The following is a 25,175-nucleotide window of genomic DNA, read 5'->3' on the forward strand; positions in this document are numbered from 1 at the left end:
TTGTATAAATATAATAATTACGACAGTTTATCTTTACCTCTTCTTCTTTTTTCCGACATTAGTGTTAGTGTTGTTTGCAACCTCATGCCCACGTCATACCTTCTTATGTTGCCAACATTTGTCCTAATTTTTTATCCGTTATTATTAGCCCTTTATCCATATTTTAAAACGGATCGGATAATGTATATATCTTTGGGTAAGCATATATATCGCTGAGTAAGCAGTCATCCGGGGCAAAAAATAGCTACCGGAAGTATAGTATCATTAGTGTGACTTCCGATAGTGATACCGAAAGCTTCCGATAAGCTTTTAATCGGATAACGAGCTTATCGAAAGCAGAATTTCCGATAAACTTATTGGAAAATCTACTTTCGATAACTTCCGATTTCTAAGAATTAAATATTTTCTTTTAAATGCTTTAGTTTTTTGTTTAAATAACATTGAAAAACAATAAAAAAAAAATAAAAAAAAATATTACAGACTTCGTCGCGGTGTGTTAGCGAAGTCCGAATATGACGATTTTCAATATGTGTATTCGTCGATCGTTTTTGCTCTGACAGTGACGTCGCCGTCGATTTTCGCCGGCAATATAAACTTTATTGTAACCCAAATTACTTTTAAATCAAATAAAGAAGTATTCTGTTAAAAAAAAAGTGAAAATAATAGATTTAATATACCAATCTAAATTTCGACTAAATCTAGGGATATACGTTCGTTATTTTTTAATCACAGCATAGTCATCAAATCAAGTAAATAAAACGGAGGGTAGTATGGTAAATTGCATAGAAAATGATTTCCCTGGTAAGCCTCTCTCCTCCGTGTGGAATTAGTCTCCGAGAAGGCAAATTACCGTAGTCCACTACCCAAATTAATTTTCCGCTTCTTTCGGAAAAAAAAAATAAAAACCCCTTAAAAATCGAACGAATATAGTTGGACTGTGATAGGATCGTTAGAGTTCTTTCAGATTCATCTCCGGCGTCTCGCTCCGAAATGCCTGGACCTTCACGGCCGTCCGACCGAATCCCGGTTTCATCTACGCCGTCCGATCACTTCTGGTCAGACACCTTGCTTTTTGATGTATTGTTTTTCAAATCTCGATTCAAACCGGACGATTCTTTTTAGGAGCTCATTGTTGATTTCTGTTTAGGTTAGTCTTTAGTGAGTAAATCGAACACGCCTTGAAATTCTGATCCAGACGTGTTTGTGAAGCAAGGTCTTTGGATGCTCTCGGACTGTTATAGCTATTTTTTTTATTCGTTGAATATGATATTTAGCAGGTTTAAATTCAAGCCGCCATAGATTTCCGAATCTTATATATTTCAACTTCCGGACGTGTCGGAACTACGAATCTCGATCCGATATTTTTAGTTGAGTTGCTCTGTGAAGCTTGAGTTCATCACTTCATTGTGTATATTTGGAATAGAGTGATAGCAATGAAATTAAGTGTCAGCGGCAGTGTGTACATAACATTTGGGTATTGATGATTTGAAGATTTTGACATTACAATATCTTGTTGGGCAATGTCTAGGGTTTTGTAGCTTAATATGTTTTGCAAGTTGTGGTTCTGGGTAAAGCTGAAAGTCTAGACCAAATGAAATATCATTAAAAGACACTTTTATGATAGAACTTATGAGTACAAGAGATGAACTTTTTTAATAGCTCAAGTGGTGAACACCTCTACACAATCAAGTGGTGACTTTTTCTATGCTTCACATTTACATCTGCTAGTAGTTACTTAGATACTTGTCTGGAAGTTATCAATAGTTTTTAAAACGATTTTTTTCCTACTTGTGCAGTTAAATCCGATGTCGTCGGAGGAATCAGTTACAGGGCTTGGTTCGAAGCATCTGATAAACAAGGGCGAGTTTGTCGGTGTGATAATCCAAAGTCTTCGAGCGTTAGGTTTTGTGAACTCGGCATCGTGTTTAGAAATAGAGTCTGGTTTTCCGGGCAGCACTTTTGAACTGCTCAAGTCTCAGGTGCTTTCTGGGAAATGGGATGATTGCATTTGCACCCTTGAGGCTTTCAGTGATTTGATGGACGATAGTGCAAGAGATTCAGCTTTGTTTCTTGTATTCAAACAGTGGATATTCGAGTATCTGAGTCATGGAGATTACTCGTCCGCCTTGGCTGTTTTGCGGGAGCAGGTTTCTTCATCGCAAGTCGGAAGAGATAAAGTTCACAACCTTGCCTTTAATATGTTATCGACGACGAAAGAATTGGAAGAGGATGTCGATAATGTAGTTAGCAGGTTTAGGAACAAGTTGCTGAAAGAGTTGAAAAGCGTGCTTCCTCCGCCGTTAGCTTTTCCTGAAGGAAGGTTGGAACATCTGGTAGAAACAACTGTTTTGGCTCAAGTAGATTCGTGTTTGTATCACAATTCACCAGATCCCGTTTCGATTTACACGGACCACTCGTGTGGTAGAGATCAAATCCCCGCAGAGACTGTTCAGGTGTGGTTTGCTGGTAATAATATCCCTTGTTTTATGTTTGAACCATTTTTGTTAGGTTAGAAAACTATATTGACATTCACAAAAGCTTAGAAAAAGCACGGATCTCTTTTTAGATTATAAATATATAACCGTTATTACTAAATGAAGGAAGAAACAATTTTGCAATAGCATTACATGTTTAATTTCTTTTATAAGTTCGGTTGGTCTATAAGCTGCTTGATAATTACTTCTCGTCTCTGCAGATTTTAACTGACCACACAAATGAAGTATGGTTTGTCCAATTTTCTAATAGCGGAGAGTACTTAGCCTCTTCATCGAGTGACTGCACTGCCATCATATGGGAGGTACTTTGCATATTCATTCGACGAACATAGGTTTTAAAAGAAACATCATTTTTAGTCTATACTTTCCACCAGGTGCACGAAGATGACAAGATAACGTCGAAACTCACATTACGTAGCCACGAAAAACCCGTGTCTTGTGTGGCGTGGAGCCCGGACGACAAAAAGCTTCTCACGTGCGGAAACATGGAAGTCCTGAAACTGTGGGACGCGGAAACGGGCACGCTGAAGCACACTTTCGGGGACAACAGCTTCACGGTTGGGACGTGCGCCTGGTTTCCCGACTCGGAGCGGCTCGTCTGTGGGAGCTCCGACCCCGAAAAGGGAATCTGCATGTGGGACTCGGGCGGGCGCGAGATCAAGTCCTGGAGAGGCTCGAGGATGCCCAAAGTGCTTGACCTCGCAGTGATGCCCGACGGAGAGACTCTCATCTGCGTGTTCTCGGAGAAAGAGGTCCGGATGTTCAACGTGCGGACCAACGCCGAGCGGGTCGTCTCGGAGCAGCACTCGATCGCGTCCCTCTCGCTCTCGAGGGACGGCCAGCGCTTCATCGTGAACCTCAACAGCCAGGAGATCCACATGTGGGAAGTTTCTCGGCTGTCGGAGGAGCCGATGGAGTTCACGGGCCACAAGCAGAGCAAGTACGTGATACGCTCGTGCTTTGGCGGGTCGGACTGCCAATTCATCGCCAGTGGTAGCGAAAATGCACAGGTGAAATTCTTCCCAACACCCTCTGTGAACCCAACCTTTGTGAAATTTTTTTATTAAACTCGTGTAACGAGCAGGTTTACATTTGGAACCGGAAGAATTCCAGGCCGATTGAGGTTTTGTCGGGGCACTCGATGACCGTGAACTGTGTGAGCTGGAATCCTAGGAGACATCAAATGCTTGCATCAGCCAGCGATGATCAGACCATCAGAATATGGGGCCCGGGCCGACAGAGGAACTAGCAATCTCAGAAGAGTAGTCAAATGGATAGAGTACCCAATTATTTTACCCTTCATGTAGATATAGACTGAATGTATATTTTTACCTGGTGACCCCCAACTTATAGTGCTCTAGATCTGTATTAGTCTTTTCACTCGCTCCATTTTTTGCTCATCCTTGAAACCTCTAATATGGATATAAAGAGGGAGTTCGTACTCTTTACAGGATTTTTGAACTGCCTCATTTTCTGTGCCATTTTGGGGTTATTTATGTACCCAAAATAGTGTACTTTTTTTGCACCATCTTTTAGTTTTGCTCCCATTGTACCGTTCTTTACACCAAAGAGTATATATATATCAGAATTCATAAATATACCTTGTAAATATATAATTAAGAGTAAGATAAATATAAGAAACAAAAATAAAAAGCTAGTGATAAAGAAGATCAAGTATGTGGTGCAACACCACAGGGTTGTGATTTTTGGTGCAACCAGTCCATAACCAAAAAAAAAAATATCGGAGAACTAAAACCTCGAATAAATTTTTAAGGTAAATTACTAAATTAGGACTCATAACCCACCTTCTTTAGGGAAATAATCTGAGTTTAGTTTAATTAAAAAAATAGCCCAACATATATCATTTGGCACCACAATTCCGAAATTACCCTCAAATATATAATATCAAAAACACATGCTCAAACACTGAGACTCAAATTTGCTCAGACCGAAAACCCCGAGCAAACCCTAGAATCTCGCTGATCCACATTTCATCTCGTCGATTCATGCCACCGCATCGCCATCGCTCGTCGCAGGTTGTCGTCGCTCGTTGCATCTCGTCTCCGCTCGAAGCCGTCTCCGCTGCAAAATTAGGTCTAATGTTATCTTCTGGTTTTTTAGTTAATTAACTTACCTGAAGAGTAAATTTAATTTAGTGTTCGTGTTTTTATTTTTTCTTTTATAAGTTAATTTGGTGTATTAAACAGTGAGATAATATTGAAATCATGTTTGTATCTTTTCAAATGAGGTATGTTAATTCTTCAAATCTTTAGATTGTTTGTGAATCAACTCATTTTGAAATGGTGCTTATCTCACAAAAATATGGTGGGGTTCCGATCTGAAATTCGCGGAGGCTGTTTAGACTCGAGGATAGTGAATGCTCGAACCGACAGTAAATTAAATTAATTAAATAGAAAGTTAAATTAACTTTAAAGTAAATAAAAATTATTGGAAGTGTTAAATTAAATTAACTACCTATTAAATCAAATTAACTTCGGAGTAAATTAAATTAACTATAAGAATAAATTAAATTAACTGAAAGAGTAAATCAATTAACTCTTCTTCACAAGGAGTATAATTGTACTCACGAAAATACATGGGTTATTTACCTAATAAAATGAAACTTGGACTAGATACTTAAAAAGAGGTGGATGATTGGCTAGTGCAAAAATTACTTGATTAAATTAAGGTAAATAATTAAATTAAAATAATTGAATAATACATTCACAGCCTAAAAAGATATGAGATTTGTTGCCCGAAGTAGTTTTGAAAAACCAACAAAGTCCGATCAACAAACCGACTCCTTCACCGACAAAAGGAGAGCTGCACCACCGGGATCGGGTTAAAGGGGGAGCCCAAAACCATATTGATATTCGTAGACATAATTTATATTCAAAAGAGACATATTTTTCGATAGAACAGAAGACTGTCAAAACTTATCAACCAAATAAAATCTTAATGGTTACCTTCTCCATTCAATACATGTATACTTACTACCTATGATCTAGATTCGCCGCTCGCTATGCCGTTTCATTAATTTCGCAAACAACGCACTGTTGAGGAAAAGGGAGAGTCCGTACCATATCATTGATACGAATCAAACTCATAGACGAAGAAATAGCACTCAAACCTTATGGTAATTGAATGTGAAGTCTCGTCTTTTTCTTTTTCCAACTGCGTCAAGAATGCGAAGTCTTTGATTAAGAAATAAAAGATTCCAAGAATGTTATTAGCATTTTCAGAGGAATAAGAGTTGATATCTTCCAAGGTATCATAGAAATACAATAGCTGAGTTTAGTGGTTTTGAAAAAGGAGAGAGAGAGAGAGAGGTTTTGAGTTAGGCAAAATGACAAAACGATATGCAGGGACATGACATGTTTGCCATTTTTATCAAGTGCAATAATACCAGTGAAACCGCGTCAAACTTATACAAAAAATTTAATACCAATATTTCTTAAAAGTAGTAAAGATTAATTATATTATTTAATGGCACAAAAAAATAATACTAGGTTTTTTTTTTAAATGATTAAACGTTTATCATATCATTTCATAATACAAAAACATATCAGTAATATTTTTTTAACAATAATAAAATATTTCTTATAATACTTTTTGTATTAACAAGGATATATTTTTTTTATCTTTTAATATTTTTTGCACTGTACGATGATATGATAAATGTTTGTTTAGTTTTAAAAATAATTAATAATTTGTGTAAATAAATGAGGAGATTATTTTTAATTTTTTGTATTATAAAATGATATAATTAATGTTGAACTAATTTTTTAAAAATATTAGCTTTTCATTAAATTAGAGGATGTCACGTATTTTTCCATCCGACTTAATGGAGGAAATATTACTATTTTTCCATTGAACTAAAATGCATTATTATTATTAGATATTATTGCCGGCGCGAAAAAAAAATGAGTATGTAAAATATAATTTTGGATAAACATTAAGTATTTTTATAATCATTAACCATTTTTTTATGATATATATATATATATATATATATATATATACTATTTTATTCAAGACAAAAGATAAAAATTAATTTTAAAAATCTATAAAAACAAATATATACAATATTTACGTGTATATCTATATTTTAAAAGGGAAAAACCTACTTGCTTACTAGATAGTAGATTAGAAAACCCCAATTGATCGCCATCTCCGCCTTCTCCCACCGATCGTCACGACCACCAGGTGACGTTCAGACTCTTAGTTTCAATTTTTTTTTAGTTTTTTAGTTGTTAGTATTGCTTGAATTCCCTATTTCATTTCGAAAATATATAATCGATGTGTTTTTTACTGTAATTTTTGTTGTTTTTAGTTTATGTAATTTGAAATCCTCTGAAATTCAAATTCCGTTTCTGGCAAAGTCTAATCAAGATATACCATTTCTGGGTCCCTGATTTTAGGGCTTAGATGATGGTTTTTGTTCGTGTATTTATATTTGGGGGATTTTGTCCTGGGTTTTGACTACGAAGTTAGGGTTGCGTTTTTCTTAGTTGAAACTGAATAGAAGTAAATGAAAAAGAAAAATTCTTTATAACAAGTCCAAATCTGCAAAGTGGTGTTCAAGCAAGGTCATTTTCCAGACCTAAAACGTACGTTACTGAGGCGTTTTCCGGGCGTTTTACAGTTTCCACGCCTCAGTACGTAATTTAACGTTTTTCAAGACATTGGGTGCTAAGAAATAGAGAAAAAAAAATTTGGTGCTGAATTGAAGATGGTTAGAATTTTTTTATGCTGAGATGTCTCTAAAAGCTTATTAGAAGAAAGAAAAAGTAACTTGTGTTCGGTTTTTTTTTTTTTTTTTTTTTTTTGTCGTTGATGCTGAGATGATAGGTTTGAGTATCTCTGTTGTATGAGATATGATCTTATGTTTATTTTTCTCTTTCTTTCTCATTTTTACTTTTATCAACATAAGTGATAGTTGGTACTAAAATGTTGGAAGACTACCTGGAATTCTGGGAAACAACATGAAGTACTTTGTGAATGGAAATCTTATGGTGTCTTTTTTTTACACACAGAGAGGGAGATTTATAGAGAAAGAAAGAGAGAGGAACATGAAAAATTTACTCGGCTATTTTTGCTTTGTTTTTCTTTACAGATTTTTGCAACAATGAATACGCTGGGATAGTTATATATATATATACAGCGTTGAACGTAAAAGGACTGAACGATCCGGAATTCTCTAGATAATATTGCCATAATCTGGTTATTAACTTTCCCATTGATGCTGACATTAGCAATCCAGAAATATCTGGATTATTTTTCCTGACGCTGGTCAGTATATGGAGAACTCGAGAGAAATCCTTTCTTTTAGTCGAGTGGCAAGTTATGTGATTATGAAAGGTTTATAGGGCAATTTCTTCATTTTACCGTAGACTTAATAGTCAATTGTGTCTGTGAACAGTGTCGGCGTCGGCGTGCTCTCCTTTATTAATATACAATAATATATTTAATAATGGAAGACGATAATGGGCTCGAGCTGAGCTTGGGTTTGTCGTTCGGGGGATTGTCTGGGAAATCAAAGGGTAAAACTGCGAGCTCGTCAGATAACAGAGCAGACGAGAGCGAGCGGGGAAACAAAGCGGCGGACGAGTTCAAAAACTTTCTGAACGCCGGGACCCACAGACAACAGCAAGACCCGAGCAACGGTTTCCAAAGAGGAGAAACGGCGAAGCCCAAAGAGAATTTCTTCAACGACCTCTCGAAGGCGACGGGCTTCGACGGCGGAGACTCGGCCGCGAAAGGAGGAGCGTCGGCGGCGGCGGCGTTTGAGGAGGAGAAGCAAAGCGGAAAGCGCCGGATGTTCTTCGAGGACATGACCGTCCAACAGAAAAAGCACGAGCGCGACATGAACGAGAAGCCGAGACCGTCCGACGTATCGCTCGGGGACGAGGGCTCGGCCGTCGAGAACGAAGACGTTGCCGAGTCCGAAGCCGAGGGCTCGACCTCGAGACTTGCCCCGAAGCGATTCATGGGGATCGGAGGCTCGTTCGACAACAACAACAACAACAACAACAACAACGCTCAGAAGGAGACCCGCGAGGCCCACAATTCGAAGGCCGCGGCGAGGTTCAGCAATCCATACGACAACGGGTTCAAGCCCGTGAACGTGCCTTTCCCGTTACCCGTCAAGGAAGGCGGGTCCCACCATCTGATGTCGGCATCGAACAACGGAGAGGGTCCCGCAAACATGCCCTTGATGTTCGGGTACCCGCCTATTCAAATCCCGTCGTTGGACAAGGATAATTCTTGGGGCTTGCCCTCTCAACACTTTCACCCCGGGAGAGGCCCAGGTAATTTCCGAGTCCCGTCTCCATAGCGTTTTCGGTTTATGTTTTTCAATTACTTGATTACTAATAATAGGAAAAAATGATCCATTAGGCAGATAGTCATATTTACAGTTTGATATCGCTAAATAGTCAACGTTTCGTAAATCTTAGGTAAATTGTCACTTTCATATATTTACATGCGTAAATCTTAGGTACATAACCATTTCCATTTATTAGGCCACGTCATCTTTATGACTATTTACCTAAGATTTACGAAACGTTGGCTGTATAGCAATTCCAAACGTTTTAGTTGGTTATTTACTTAATTTTTTGTAAATAAAAATCATATATATTCTGTTTTCATGTCGTCACTTAACATGAACTTGATGACCACAATCTAACTCTATAATTAAAAAAAAAAAAAAAAAATTCAAATCATAGCATGTATAGATCAAACGGTGTCTCGCTACGAACCCAACTTATGTTTACTAATAGAAATAAGACAAACAAAATATGAGATAGTTGCCGGACGGTCGGTCGGTCAACTCTCCCGAATCGGAATTTCTTCCTTTCCCCACAAATCTTGTCACAATTAGCCTCAGTTTCTTCTTACCCTAACAAAAAAAATCCTAACTATCCTTTATTCGACCAATATATGTGCGTAAGAGAAGTGTTTGAAGAAATAAAGGATTGAATTTGCGGGGGCAGGTGGGGTGCAGAGCGAGGAAGGGTCGTCTGAAGGGTCGTCTTCGGCCATAAAGCCGGGGATTCTGGCCCAAGTCAAGTTCGGGGGCTCGGGCTCGTGCCCCAACCTCCCTTGGGTCTCCACCACGGGCCAGGACGGGCGTACCATCTCGGGTGTCACGTACCGCTACAACGCTAACCAGATCAGGATCGTCTGCGCTTGCCACGGGACCCACATGTCCACCGAGGAGTTTGTCCGACACGCCAACGACGACCCTTTGCCCGCCTTCCCAAACAACCCCGCCACCTCAGCTCAGAGCTGACCTGGCCTAAGCTCGGCCTCTGATGCGATTACCTGTTAATTCAATGTTTAATCTATGTCCTATCATCTTGTGTTTCGTTTAGCAAGCTAAATATGAAGAGCGAGAGGCGTGTGTAATCGAAACAAAGCCTCTCTTCTTCTTTCCGTTTCGTTTGTTGTCCTTTTTTTTTTTTTTTTTTTTTTTTTTTTTTTTTTTTTTTTTTTTTTTTGGAAGAGTTGAATCATATGGATGAATGAGCTGAGAACTGAGTGAGAGCTGTGAGCTTTTGGGAGGGTCTGTCTCCATTGGAAAACGTTGGACGATTTTTTTTTTTTCATTTATGCAAATAATAATATTTGTTATTACGATGAAGCTATAACTCAGATTTTTTTTTATTTAACTAGATTTGGATGACGTGACACTGAGCTGTTTGTGAAAGCTATTATTTCTTTGGATAACTAGGTTTTTTTTTTCAACGAGGCATCACAGGTATACCATAAATAATGGAAAATAAAGTGAGAAATAGTTGCACAGTCAGTCTTTTATACGTATTATTATCGATTTCATAAATTTAATTCCATGGCAGATTTTAGTGTGTAATTGATAAAGAGTCTGTCTTTTTTTTTTCAGTTAAAAGGAAAACAACTGGTGGCTAAGTAATAAGACTCAGATTTCAAGTTCACATGGCATAAAAAAGATAAGGTGAGAAGAGACATTGTTTCTGGAAACGGGTTACATGGTTATTTTATCCGACACTTTCGTAAATAAGACGATTCCCACGTAGCGACCTCGACTTTTATTTTTTTTAGTTTCTTACGTGTTCTTCCGAATCCAATCCATTTCAAATTTCAATAAGTGACAGAAATCCTCTCTGATCCACCAACTTTTTCTTCTTCTTTTCCCAAAGACTAATTTTGTTTACTTAATCATCTATTTACCATCTTTCGTATTCCCTTGCAAGGGACAAGTTATTGTTTCATTCACGGTGGCCAATTAAACGACTCTCTTAGTCTACGACTATCTTTATTTGTCAACTACTTCGAAATCAACTACTTTTTTTTTTATCGAACGAAATCCACTACTTACCCATAAAAGAAGGGAACATTTTAACCTTTAAAACAATTCGTCCTCTTTCCTACACGCCACGTGGCTTTTTTTTTTTTTTTTTTTTTTTTCTTGAATTAATTCTACCGTTCTTTGTGTCTTCTTATTCGTGTTGTGCTCTATTCTATCTCCCTATTTATTTATTTTTATTTTTATTTTTCTCTCTCTATTCCACCTTTCTCCTGTCATGTCAATTAATAAATTATATTCATTCATTCTTTATATTATTTGTCCATTGATGAATTATATAACGAATGAATATGATGAATGAAGTCATGAACAACAATAGCATTTCACCATATTTTTTTTTTATAATAGTGAGAAAATAACACATATACACATTTTGTTTTAGTGAAATATTGAGTTTAACAATTGGTTTTCTAAAATGTTGAGTTCATACCTTCTGTTTAATTAAAATGATAAAATTATACTTTGAAATTGATAACAGTGACACTAATCTCTCTCTCATTGATATTAACTCTTATATAAGAAAAACCGAATCAAATCCAAACAAGTACCCTAACTTCCAAATTCTCAAATTTCAAATAAAAATAACCTTAAATTGAAATTAAATAATAAAATTCACATCTCCCAATAGATGACTTTCATTCCGTGTTCGAATTGCAACACTCTGAATCCTGGATTCTTTATTCGAATATGTGATTTTGATAACTATCAACTGTGTATTTTTTACCATTTTGTCTCTTTCTGTGTTCTTCACGATTAAGAGACTGTTGTTTATTTTTTAGTTTTTAAATAAATTACAAATATGGCGTGAATGAATAAAGATAATTAGTGTTTACATATAAATATTATAGTCAACACCAATGAAAAGCCAATAAAAAATAAGATTCGTGGCACCGTTGTCTATTTTATGGTGTAATTTTGTCATTTTAGTTAAACATCGGGTATGAACTCGACATTTAAAAATGAAAGATTAAACTCGACATTTCACTAAAACACAAACTATATATGTGTCATTTTCCCTATAATAAATGAACAACTATTACTGATTCCTGTAAAAAAAAAAAAAAAACTATATTATTGAGGATTAATTTAATCAAAGGTGATTATTGTTCATTCAATATATTATGTGTTCTCCATGTATATCATTTCTTTCTTTATTTATTTTTTTTTCTTTCTTTTAGTTGTTCAAATATTATGTTTCAAAGATTAAAATTAAATTCGAATTAGGTTTTTTTAAAGGAAAATATAAATAGTTTAACATTGGATATTGAATGGATTTAAGGAAAATTTTCATCTTCTATCGGTGATAGTTAGTCTAATACAATTTAAATGTATGAAAACGAAAAAAAAATCAAATATATGTAAACATTTATGAAAATAAGGCCTGGGATGCGTTGTTTGCCTCTCCAGATTCGCCGACGTGAAATGATTAAGTAGATTACGAATCGTCATCATTCGAAAACACTTCCGATTCCGCTATGTTTCAAGTCGATGCTATCATTAGGCCTCCCTCCACCACCGTCGTCACTGTGGTGCAGGTCCACCCTAAACCCAACGAAAAATAAGCCCTCACTTTTTTATTGTGACATGAATTTTGTGTCTGACGAGAGACCAAAATTCAGATTATCATTATGACTGGGTTGTTTTGTCCTGACATGACGTTCAGAGCATTGGTTTTGTATCTTTGGCGTGATTAGGGTTCGAGTTTGAGTGACACTTGAGGTCTCAGATTGGGAGTCGAAAGATGTCTCCGATGGTAAATGAGGTCTCAAATTAGGAATCGAAAAAAGTCCTTGTGTTTGTGCAATGTGTGAGTGGAGAGAGAGAGAGGGAGAGTTTATAAAAATTAAACAAATTTGTCAGAATCACCATAATGTGACACGTGTAATGTCATCTAACTAAACAGCCCAACTCTAACGATGGAACTTGAATTAGAACAAAATCTTGACATATTTACGACTTTTAAACAATGGGAACATAAGTGTAACAACTCGTAAACATTGAGTCTTTATGCCCCCATTTTCTCAAACAAGAATTTGACTTTGTTGCAAATAATCATTTTCACTTTATTAAAAAATAGTCCATCAGATTCGCAATAAATGAATTAATTAAATGAATTAAATTTACACTTTAGTTAATTAATTTATTACGAACAAGATAGACTATTTTTAAATAAAATAAAAGTTTAAATTTTTTTTTTTTAAAAATGTGAGAAATATGGACTTATTAAAATAGCCCATCATACAAATTATTTGTAATTATTTAGTTACCAAGGATTAAACAAACTGCATCTTAGGAGTAGCACAAAAAATCATAAAAAACCACAAAATTGTAGAAAAATGGTAAAAAATCACAAAAACGCTGAATTTTATTTTATTTTATTTTTAAAGATATTTCTAAATATATTTAGTATTATGTTTTTTTTAACATACGACCTCCACTTTGAATGTGGTGTGTAATTATTAATTAAACTATGTAGTATCATAAAATCAGAGTAGCGGTACGATTAAGATAATCGATAACTTAACTCTTAGCGTCTTCAACCTATTAATTTACAAATAATTAGGTAACTAGACACATTTATACTTTCACATTGTTAAAGCGCCAACATTTCGTAAATACTATGTAAATGACCATAAACATGACATGACATTCTTGTTTTGCCTTTTCATTGAAATAAAATGATGAGACATTTACGTCAATTTACGCATGTAAATATACGAACGTGACCATGTAGCTAGTATTTAAGAAACGATGACAATATAGCAATATGCAAGTGTAAATATGGCTATATACCTAATAGACATTAATTTACTGATCCATTAGGTATATAGCCATATTTACATTTCCACATTGTTATTTAGCTAACATTTCGTATATATTAGATAAATAATCATGTCCATGTATTTACAAACGAAAATTGACTTTACGAAAGTGTGACTATATACTTAAGATTTACGATATGTCACATTATTTTTAGGCTATTTACATAAAATATAATAAAAAATAGCTATATAGCAATCCCAAACGCTAAAAATATGACTAGTTTCTTAATTTTCTTGCTAATTTGTCGATTCATTAAAATTGAATTGATATAATTTCAATTGTCAAGTAAAATTTTCCTTCAAAATCGATAAGCAAAAAAAGATTTTGACTGGTTTATTAGGAAAAAAAAAAGGCACGTGAAAAATGGATAAAATAAAATATAAATTTTACTAAATATAAATATAATAAATCATTAGAACCATGCTATAAATTTTCTTCATAATTCCAAATAAATAAATCTCATAACCTAGAAGCGTATTTACTTTCTTACCTTATTTTCTCACCCAGCTTTTTTTTCCCCGCTAGTGCAACACACGGCAAGTCTTTTGCCAACCACGGTCTTCTTCTTTATTTTTAGATTGCAAAATATATAAAGTATCAGAAATCGAATGAACAAACTTGGATTATAGATTGTGTTGAGATTCATCGCAAAATCTCAACTCTCCAATGGTGTTTTGCTCCAAAGCTGCGGGACCTTCACGGCCGTCAGATCAAGTACCGGTCTCATCCCCGCCGTTCGACTACTCATGGTCTGCAAATTTTCTTCTCCATCGATGATCGATCGATCACCGAATGTTCATTCATACTCTTTTTATGCTCTTTGTAATTGGATGGAAATTGTGGTTTGACTTGAACCGAGTGATATTGATGTTCTTCTTAGTCTATGTCAGTTTATTGTTTAATTAGTAAATTTATTAAAACGTGAATTCGATGTTTAATATCATTTTTAACGCTAGATCTAGGATGTGCTTGTTTTGCTTGGCTTGGATTTTTTTGGCTGTTGAATTTGATCTTGAAAAGTTCAATTTAAGCAGTCATGAACTTTGAGGTCCGTGTTTTTCGTCCGATTTGAAGTCTTGGACATCAGATTTCGATCGGATTCGTATATTTAGTTTCTATGTGAAGTTTTGAGTCCAGCTTTGAATAATTGAACTGATTTAAGTTGACACCAGTGATTAATCCTTAGACTGATGACAAAGAGTTTCACTGTATCAGCCGACGAAATGTTTTTAACTTGCTTGCGAGGAGAGAAATTTCTCCGAGAATGAAGCATATTCCCAAGAGACGCTGGGGAGAACCGTGTAAAAGAAAACCGGGGCTGTGCTCTCAAAGCGAGATGTCACGAGATCCCAAACGGGCTCTTCTTTCATGGTACTCACGCGTCTTTTATTTATTTTTTTATTTTTATTTTCTTGTACCAACAAAACATGCATAGGAACATGATGGTTCTGTATCTAGTTCATAAAAGTTCAATTGTTCTTGGCCTCTCTCAGGGTTGAAGCAGAGTCACTTCGTCATGTAACAGCCAAGTATTGCCCATTAATGCCTCCGCCTCGGTCAACTATTGCAGCGGCATTTAGTCCCGATGGAAGAACTCTAGCTTCTACGCAGTAAGTTGCAAACTTTATAAACTCTTGATTTTTTCTTTTTTATCTTGCTTGAGTTTGCTAGTAATATGACAAGAGATGGTGCCTCAGCAGGGTTGAGTTATGAAAATAGTCCCATAGAAAATTGTTGGCAAGTTAACTAAAGTGTAACATTTCTTGTTTTGTGCTTGCAGTGGTGACCATACCGTAAAGATAATTGATTGCCAAACTGGTAACTGCTTAAGAGTTTTGAATGGTCATAGAAGGACGCCATGGGTGGTAAGTTTTTTTGGGGACTGTTGCTATCGTAAATTTATAGTCTTTCTTCATAATTAATGGTCATAGAAGGACGCCATGGGTGGTAAAGCTTAGGATTGTCTGTCATTCCATACCTCTACCGAGTTTGAGTTCACTCTCTTGTTTGCTTCACTTTTTAGCGATAATAATTGTTATTCTATTTCTACTCGAATAAATTTATACCATTTTCAATAGAATTTCTCTTATCCAACTCTCATGCAGAAGACGCATTTCCACTGTAAAGAAATGGCCTTGCTATTTAATTATAAACTATTCCAATTATAGCTACCATTTCGTATTATTCTACCAATTTTAGATGTCATTAACTTCTGATTCAGGTATTAGTTTAATGTTTTTAAAAATTAAAATGAAGGTTAGTTTGAAAATCTACTTTTTATATGGCTGATTTGTACGTACTTCATGTCCATATTTAATTATGCTAGATAATTCACTTCCATGGTGCCAAAATTTTAATGGAGCTATTACAGGTTAGGTTTCACCCGTCATGCCCAGAAATTCTTGCTAGTGGAAGTTTGGATCATGAAGTTCGCTTATGGAATGCAAACACGTCACGATGCATAGGATGCTGCGATTTTTGTAATTCCTAACCTTAATGCCTTTTTTTTTTATATTAGTTACATCTGAAATGACTGCTTTAATATATAAACCCTGGTATTCTGTGGTGGGTTCTTTTCTTCACAGACCGCCCTATTGCATCAATTGCTTTTCATGCGAAGGGGGAACTTCTTGCTGTTGCTTCTGGTCACAAGGTGCTTACTTTTGGTTTCACACTTTTTTTGAGTAGTATATATAGTGCTTCTAGTTTATGTTTATCGTCGCAAAAGACGTATCTATTTTATTTCAACTGTTCAAGATCCAATCTCTGGGTTTCTGAATGAACATCATATCTCAAACTTGGTTTCAGTTATACATATGGAACTATATAGACAAAACTGCCCCAGCCATTGTATTGAAGACACGTCGATCACTTAGAGCAGTTCATTTTCACCCACATGCTATTCCGCTTCTTCTAACAGCTGAGGTGAATTACTTTAACGTACAATTTTGAAACTTTTACTCATTCTATCACGAAGGTTACATTATTGGACGACTGATATGCAGGTCAATGATCTTGAATCTTCAGATTCAATGACGACACAAGCAACATCTCTCGGTTACCTGCATTACCCTCCTCCTGCTGTGTTTGTGGCAAATTTTCATTCTGCTGACCGTATGAGTTTTTTTGCGGATCTAGTGTACTCGCCTTTCTTTTCCTTACCAGCGTGGGATCTTAATAGGCCTGTTTCACGAATAGAACAACAAGATATGGTTCAGAATGTTGGCTTAGTTAGAACACAGGTGGGTTCTTCTGCCTCGACACATGTTCAACCTGATGCAAACATAGCACAGCATGGCTTCCATTCTGGCAGCGGACGTATTGCAGATAGTTCTTTACCTAGTGATCCGATGCAGTTGGATGCCACGGAAATTGATGATATGCAACCAAATGATATTATCTCAAGTCGTGGTCAAGAATCTGTTCGTAATCAAAATAACCTTCAAACCACCGAATTTGGACAGCTTCAACCAGCTTTACCTTCTGGAGATGGGGCTCATTGGGATTTACCTTTTCTACAGGGAGGGCTTATTGGCCAAAGCCAATTTGGTCTTCCTGCGAGGCCCGTCCTTAATGGTGGCAACCGTGAACATTCAGCGCAGTTCACGAGTTCTAGTTCACATGATAATGGTGACCCCATGATATCTTTTTTGGCAATGCCAGGCAGTGCGAGTCGTCCCGTGGTGTCAGGAAGATCTACTGTGCAGCATCGTTTTGCAGACTTGTTCTCTATACCTGAATCCAATAATGTTTCTCCACCAGTTTCTCTGAGTGAGAGTGGTGATCCCCAACTCATTATCAATAGAGTTCAGTCAGAACTTGCTGCTTCACTGGCTGCCACGACAACTGCAGAATTACCATGCACTGTGAAATTAAGAGTCTGGTCACATGATATGATAAGACCATCGGCCCCGCTCACTCCTGAAAGATGCCGCCTAATTATACCTCACGCTGTTCTTTGTAGGTATGTCGATATATGGTGCTGCCTTTTTTAGCATTCTTACTCTGCAATATGACAGAATTCGGAATAGCTTCCCTGATTAGATTACATTCTATTGACTTGCAAATTTATCATTTCTATATATTAGTATAGTATAAGTTTACATTCATGAATTTGAATCTGGGTCTGTTGCTTTCTGGTATCATTTTTTGTTTTGTTTATGGCTATCTGTGTGTGCTTTTGCAGTGAAATGGGTGCTCATTTCTCACCATGTGGGAGATTTTTAGCTGCCTGTGTTGCATGCTCAGCTCCTCAATTTGAAGCTGATCCTGTATTTCAAAATTTAGTCCATCAAGATCATGGTGCTGCAACTTCTCCAACTCGACACCCAATCTCAGCACATCAAGTTATGTATGAGCTTCGTATATATTCGCTTGAAGAGACAAGGTACACGATCCTTTGTCCACTTTTGTATGTGCTGATTGTTTTTTTGTTGATAGTATATCTCAAGTCTTTTGATTTAATGTTTGCAGCTTTGGCTCAGTACTTGTATCACGTGCAATAAGAGCTGCTCATTGTCTGACCTCAATTCAGGTCAGTTGCTAAATCTGCGGCATACAATTAAAAAATCCTTTCGCAAAACTATTTTTTCGAGGAATTTTTATTAAACATAATTTTTTATGCTTATATTGATTTTTCATAACTGGACACAAAATTGATCTGGGATTGGAAAGTTGTAATCTCCTTCTAAATCTTTTCATCAATAAAATGTTCTTTTAAAATTAAAATAAATAGCTGGAACCTGAAGCAAAAGCTTTGATAAATAGTCCTTAATCGCAGATTCTATGTGACACGGAAAATTTTCCACGTTTAAGTACCTTTGCCATAGGGTGAGAAAATAACCCAACCCACTTGGACATATATCACCGTATTGCTCTTTTCGTGTTTCATGGTGATTAATATTGTTTCTTAGCTTCATGTTGAATAAAAAAACTATTAAGTACCTCTAGATTAAATCTGGAATGGGAACTTTTTGATGAAGGATCTTGTATTGGGTTTTTAGCTGTGTCACTATTTGGGTCTTTCTATTCAGCCATTCTCATCTGATTCAAGTTTTAAGCTGGTAGTTGAGCCTGGGGACTTCTTAATGTGATATGATTTAAGTGGTGGTTAATAATGACTGCTTTCACTCATAATTTCATCAGCATGCCAGTCAATCTTGAAGTGTTCAGATGGTGTTATAAGTGTTTAAAATGAGAAGAAAATAGAGATCTATTATTACTCTATATATAGTAAATACTAAAGAGACAAACTTGTATATTTGTCGATGCAGTTCTCGCCCACTTCTGAGCACATATTGCTTGCATATGGACGACGCCATGGTTCCCTTCTTAAAAGTATAGTTGTCGATGGGGAAACAACATTATCTATATATACTGTTCTGGAGGTAAGCAACAATTTATTATATCATTTTTGTATTTTCCTGTATTACGTTCTCGTTATTTTTCCCATCACTTCAATCTTTTGCTTTTAAGTTCTTTAAGTCAATTAAATCTGGCATATTTTTCCAAATTGCTTCAGCACAAACTGCATATAACACCAGAACAAGCTCTGCTATTGCTTAAAAGTAAATTCTTAGGCTGTAAAGTTAGGGTAAATAAAAGGCATAGAATTGACGAGAGGAGTTGATGCAGTCGTTTCCTTGTTTAGAAATCCCCTATGTTGTTATCTTATCTCCACAATCAAACACTTGAGGCAAAAGGAAAACTGATTTTCTTGCGAGTTTCTAAAAAAAGCATAACAGAATTACGAATAACCATTATTTCGCCGTAGTAAGTAGACATTAGCATTTAGCTGAAAATGAGACTTTATGAAAGCCTGAAGGAGAAGGCTTCTACATTTTCAAAATAATCTTCACTGTTTGATATTTTGTGTGTGTGTGTGTGTGTGTGTGTAATTCAGGTCTACAGAGTAGCTGATATGGAACTCATGAGAGTGCTTCCCAGTGCAGAAGATGAGGTTAACGTCGCTTGCTTTCATCCTTCTGCCGGCGGAGGTCTCGTGTACGGAACTAAGGTCTGCTTTGAGCTTGAGATCGATCAAAGACATTTTCATTTTCCAGTTCCAAAGTCACTCAGTATTAGGGGTTATATAAAATTGCGCTTTCTAACGGAACTTTGCATTCAAATAATACAGGAAGGGAAGCTTAGGGTGCTCCAATATGAAACCCCTTACGGTAAATACAGCTCTAAGCCGCAATAGTTCACCGAGCCAGACACGACAGCTTGTACTATAGATTAACTAAGGTACATCATCGGTTCTCTCTATAAATCTACAAAACCATCCGTCGTTTAGTGCTCTGATTTGACAAGCGTTTGTTGGCCGTGCAGTGATGACTTGGCAATGGGGGTATTTATGTTTTGATTATAGGCTCGGAAGCGAATTCCCAAATGCTGATGTCTTAAGTTATCTAACTTACAACGCTACCGGTTATAGAGAGCGAGATGGTACAAACCCGAAGCCAGTTCAATTGTTTTGAGCGGGTTTCTTAGCTCACTATTTTCCAATACGTTCGGTTATGTTGGTGGTAGCGCTCGACCAAAGGTTCCTCGATGACGTGGCGAGGGGTGTGGGTGTCGCCAGAGTGTTCTTCTGTGTTCCGGTCCCTCGCCGGAAAAACCTGAGCAACTGTATTTAAACTGATGTAACAATGTGTACATTAGCATTTGTTTCTTGCAGTAACTCATGGTGTATGTCAGCCTGAGTTATGGGAATTATGTTTATTTTGGGTTTCAAATATATGTGTTTTTTTTTTTTTTACGGTTGATTTTTCTCGGAGCCGTTGGTAACAAAACCGACACTCCTAAAAGTAATTCATGCGTGGAATCACTTAGTGTAGGGATAGGTTTATTCTTGTACTGATAACTTGTTTTCTTAGATAGTTATTTTTCTTCACAAACAAACATCTGTTGATAAATTTAAAAATATGGATAAGGTACAATGAGTTAGCAGTCATTCAAATAAATTAGAATTTAATAATTTATTCATAGGGTAACGTGGGAACCAACCAAGTAGATACGGGTCATGTATGTATATTGTATACTACGTTATATTGGAAAAGATACCAGCATAAATAGTTGATAGATAAATAAGAACTCTTGTCACCAAAAATCTATTTTGTGTCATATTGATGGTTATTAGGTGTGTTGACCATAATTATGAATGATTATGTGCCTATTGATCACTCATTGGATCTTTTGACTTGTTTTGTTACATCGCCGCTTCCATAACATGTGAATGAAGTTACACCCGAAATCTTCTTAGAAAGAACTATAGTCCAGACGATCATAGTGTTCCAATTTTTTACACTTTTATGATATAAATTTTAGCCATAAAATTCAGGGTTCGTTAAATATATAGTATAGTCTTGTAAATATATATAGTCAATTTTTCGTTAATTGCCATATATTTTTTTCAACATGATTAAATTAACGTTTTACACAAAAAGTGTATATATATATATAAATACTCGATTGTCCACATAATGACACATAATTTGAATCGCTATTTATAAATAATTAACCAAAAATTGGTTATTTAACAATTCACAAAAATTTTAGAAATTTGTAACTTTTTATCAAATATTTATGATGTTAATAATTGAGTTATATAGCAAATTTATGAAGGCCAACTGCGAGATATCTATAGATGTCAATTGGGTCGTGCCGCCTACGGGTTAACCGGCCGGCCCATTTCAGAAAAAGGTCGGACCGAGTTGGGTCCGTTGGAGGGTTTGGGCTTGGCATAGGGTTTAGGTCCTCAAGCCCGGCCTGATCCGAGCCCTCAAAAAAGTCTAACCTGGGCTTTTGTTGTTCGATGTGGGAACGATTCGGGGTCGGATACCTGTGAAATATAGGAATATACTAGCAAAACAATATATATTCCTCCGTGGCTCCAAATCCTGACAATAATTGAAGAGAATGAAAAAGATTGAGTCGTGAAATTTTACTCAAGTTCGGACCAAATATGTCTTACATCCTGTTCAGAGAGGTTTTATGTGTTTGTTGCTTTTGCTGTATTTGCATTCACGTGCATCTCATCTATAAAGAGAAAATAGATTTTTACGAGACGAGGCTTTTCTAGATGATTATTGTTGTAGGTTACCACAAGTGGCGGCGGTTTCTCAGTAAGCTAGACTAGTCTAGCTGGTTAGTAATGCATATATGTAAAGACATAAGCAAATAAACAAACGTTACATGTGTGGATTTATAGTACAATCGAATGCTTTGCAAAACGCCGCCTGCCACACAATACCCTGCACTATCAAATAGGCTAATATTTTTATGTCTAACTTTCTTGATTTCTTATTATGTTCTCGTCTTTGACGCACTCGCGTTACAGCTCCGAATCACTTGTCATTGTCTCATTGCACTCGTCCCAACAAACTCGTCCATAAATTCTAATAAGTCATGTTATTTAATTAGTTTGAGTTAGTCATTCGAGTCAAATCACTTAAAAATAACAATTACGAAATATAGTTTATAAATTATATTGAGCTTAGAAATTTAGTAAATTGAATTGAATTGAGTTTAATTATTAATTTTAGGTTGTTTAGTAAATTTGATTTTTAAATTGAAATAAATTGTTTAATAATTATAATTGAATTTTGTTTTGAGTTGTCTACTAATTTTGTGTTGATTTATTATGACCTAAGATTATTTGTGATTTAATATTAAATTTGCGAATTTTTAGGTTTTCATTAATACATGGAAAACTCTGCAAAATTTTAGCATAAATAATTTCTTAGACTATGTATTAGCTATAAACGGTATACTTATATTTAATTTGAATTACTTTACGATAATTTCTTTTATATTACATTTAAAGATATTTGTAAAAAAATACAAGAAGACACGACTTGTCCAGTGTGTATCCTATCCCGATTAGTCGCGTCTAATTCATTGCTGTCAATTTCAAGGATACAGGATTACGTCATAGGCGGGAGTTTATTTTTGTGTCCTCAATTCCATGCAACAAACGAAATTATTCGTGTCTGTTTGTTGCATCTACAAACATACATGATATATCGCGTCTTTTTCTTTTAGATCGAGGCAACATACACGATTTTTGAGCTATAAATGTGACAAAAGTCGCCCATTTTATCACAGTGGACATTATGATTTATAATTTAATTTGGAGTTTGAATTTTCTTAAACATATTTATAAATGGTATGCTTTTTGTATACATAATTTGAAATAAAATATATTGATATATTCATCGATATCCGATATATTATGTGAATTTAGATCGATGGGAATCAATAGCGATATGTATAAATATGGACTTCGGTATCGGTAACTGATATTTTAATCATTGGTTCGGAGTTCAAAGTTTAAAAGATATCCACCGTATAGGAAAGCAAATAAATGTTAAAAAAAAAAAGTTGAGTGCTCTATATCTTGAACGTGGAAGCATTCATTTGAAACATATGAAGACGTAACAAACAATGAAGTACTAATTAAGATTAAAAAAAACGCAAAAAAGTTTCTCTTTCTTCTAAACTCTCTTTGGTTCTTCTTCTTCTTCTCAGATCTAGATCCAGATCTGGTTTTTTCTCTCTCCCCTGGGGCTGATCTCGGCAGGGACTCCGGTCACTGCTGGGTGTCTTTCGGCTCCGGAGGAGAAGGTGCGACGGACAGCTACCAGGGTGGAGAAGCAACAACGAAGATTCGTGTCATGGCTGTGCGTTGCGGCGTGTTCTCCTCTCCGGCGACGGCGCTGCTTGGCTCTCCGGCGACGGCGCTGCGTGGCTCTCCGGCGACGGCGCTGCGTGGCTCTCCGGCGACGGCGCTGCGTGGCTCTCTGGCGACAGCGCTGCGTGGCTCTCCGACGACGGCGCTGCGTGGTTTTTCGGCGACGGGGACGGCGTTGTGTGGCTCTTCGACAAAGGCGACGGCGTTGCGTGGTTTTTCAGCGACGGGAGCAGAGTGGCGTGACTCCTCGGTGACGGGGACGGGGCTGCAGGGCTGCGACGGCGTGATGGCGTGGCTGTTCCGCGGCGAGGATAGTGAGGCATTGCTTCTCGGTGTTGTGTACCCAACTCTGGTGGCTAGTTTTAATTTTATGTTGGTTTTTTTCAGTTTAAGAATAATTGCGAATGGTTTATTTGGTAGCAACATTTTGTTTGCTTTGTTTTGTTATGGAGTCGGATTAGCCGTCGTCCATTATCCCGGTAAGGATTTCCTGTTAGATTTTTTTCTATACAGGCCGAAGAGGCATCTTCTTCGTGGTCATCGGACCGAGGTTGAGTGGACCTTTCCATCAACCATTATTGGTTTGTTGAAAGAGCCATATGTGTGCTCGTCGTTCTTCCACTTGTAGGAAGCATGTACAAAACGTACGATTACCGGAACTTAGTGTTAGGTTCACTTTGACTTAGGTTTGATGTGTTCCATGTATTAAGTTGTTATTCTCCTGTATGGATGAGTCCAGGGCCGGCCCAACGATTGTCGAGGCCTTAAGCGAAACATTAAAATGAGGCCTTACACCAAATTGATTTGTCCTTAAAATGAGGCCTTAAGTTTATTTCAATTTTTTACTAAGATTTCTCCAATCATTTGTCCCTTCATCACCAAATTGATTCTTGTTATGAATGTTAAACAATTTGCAACAAAAACAATACACTTTATCAAGATCTTTTGAATAAATCAACCATCTTCTATCATGCTTTTCCCCATTTGGTAGTTTTCTAAGATAGTAAGAATGAGCAAAATGCCTACTATTTTCATCTTTCGGAAAACTAACATCACTTTCTCTAATTGGACCTTTTTCCACAAGCATGTCTCTAAAATTATTATCTATATTATTCCATTGTCCTGGATCATACATATTTATATATTCGTCATTCGTATGATTGTTAACTTCTTCTTCAATTTCAATTTCAATTTCATTACAATCACCGATGTTTTCTTCATTACCCATTGTATCTCTAGATTTTTCTACCACCGTTTCACCATTTTTATTTTCATGCACTTCTTCATTCATTACAATATCTTTTTTCTTTAGAAATTTTTCAAGAGCTCCTTTTTGAGAGTTAACCATTTCTTCATCTCTTCTTCTTTTTTTAAGTTTTTCAAAACCGGAAACATGTTTCCGACAAGACATGATTTTTCTATGTTCTAAATCACACAACAAGTAAAAAAAAAAAAAACAACTTGCACTAAATCATCAACACTTAAAATAATCAAGTTAGAGAGATAAAACCTTTGCTTGAAGTCAATGGATGAGTGTTTTTCTCTTTTTTGCTTTCCCCATCTTGGATTCAATGTACTTGTTGTCTCTAAACTTCTCCAATGATCACTACTTTTGAGATAAAAACAATTTGGTGATTATGAAAATAAAACATTAATAAATAAAACTCTATGAATCAAAATTTACCTTAAATTTTAAGTCTTTGTCATGTCACAATGAAGGTGCAACCGCATGAAGAAAAAAAAAGAAAGAAAGAAGATGTGCAACAGCACAGAAGACCAAATGGCTATCAGCTATGGGTGCTCTGACTCTGAGCGT

The 25,175-nt window shown here is 36.2% G+C and overlaps 3 protein-coding genes across 4 annotated transcripts; all 3 read left to right on the forward strand.

Moving 5' to 3' along the window:
- Window positions 1-862: 862 nt before the first annotated feature.
- On the forward strand, window positions 863-4,080 carry LOC149388202 (transducin family protein / WD-40 repeat family protein). Its single transcript, XM_089624754.1, has 5 exons — window positions 863-1,055; window positions 1,797-2,453; window positions 2,696-2,797; window positions 2,870-3,505; window positions 3,580-4,080. Exons 2-5 carry the CDS (start codon window positions 1,806-1,808, stop codon window positions 3,742-3,744), a joined length of 1,551 nt encoding a protein of 516 aa, XP_089480880.1. The 5' UTR covers window positions 863-1,055; window positions 1,797-1,805; the 3' UTR covers window positions 3,745-4,080.
- A 2,512-nt stretch (window positions 4,081-6,592) lies between these two features.
- On the forward strand, window positions 6,593-10,727 carry LOC149388203 (AFP homolog 2-like). Of its 2 annotated transcripts, none has more exons than XM_089623542.1 (3): window positions 6,593-6,701; window positions 7,918-8,806; window positions 10,399-10,727. In XM_089623542.1, exons 2-3 carry the CDS (start codon window positions 7,969-7,971, stop codon window positions 10,422-10,424), a joined length of 864 nt encoding a protein of 287 aa, XP_089479668.1. In that variant the 5' UTR covers window positions 6,593-6,701; window positions 7,918-7,968; the 3' UTR covers window positions 10,425-10,727. The 2 variants fall into 2 exon arrangements, with proteins under 2 accessions (XP_089479668.1, XP_089479667.1); XM_089623541.1 differs by lacking the exon at window positions 10,399-10,727 and adding an exon at window positions 9,491-10,189.
- Window positions 10,728-14,135: 3,408 nt separating this feature from the next.
- On the forward strand, window positions 14,136-20,423 carry LOC149388204 (uncharacterized). Its single transcript, XM_089623278.1, has 14 exons — window positions 14,136-14,414; window positions 14,881-15,036; window positions 15,159-15,275; window positions 15,446-15,530; window positions 16,037-16,145; window positions 16,251-16,318; window positions 16,474-16,590; window positions 16,671-17,629; window positions 17,852-18,052; window positions 18,139-18,199; window positions 18,939-19,052; window positions 19,568-19,681; window positions 19,802-19,911; window positions 19,996-20,423. The coding sequence occupies exons 1-13, from the start codon at window positions 14,332-14,334 to the stop codon at window positions 19,865-19,867; spliced, it is 2,250 nt and encodes a 749-aa protein (XP_089479404.1). The 5' UTR covers window positions 14,136-14,331; the 3' UTR covers window positions 19,868-19,911; window positions 19,996-20,423.
- Window positions 20,424-25,175: the final 4,752 nt, after the last annotated feature.

The sequence above is a fragment of the Urtica dioica genome, chromosome 8 (genome assembly GCF_054948205.1).
Source record: "Urtica dioica subsp. dioica isolate 48M chromosome 8, U.dioica_male_clone48M_v1_H2, whole genome shotgun sequence".
NCBI lineage: Eukaryota > Viridiplantae > Streptophyta > Magnoliopsida > Rosales > Urticaceae > Urtica > Urtica dioica.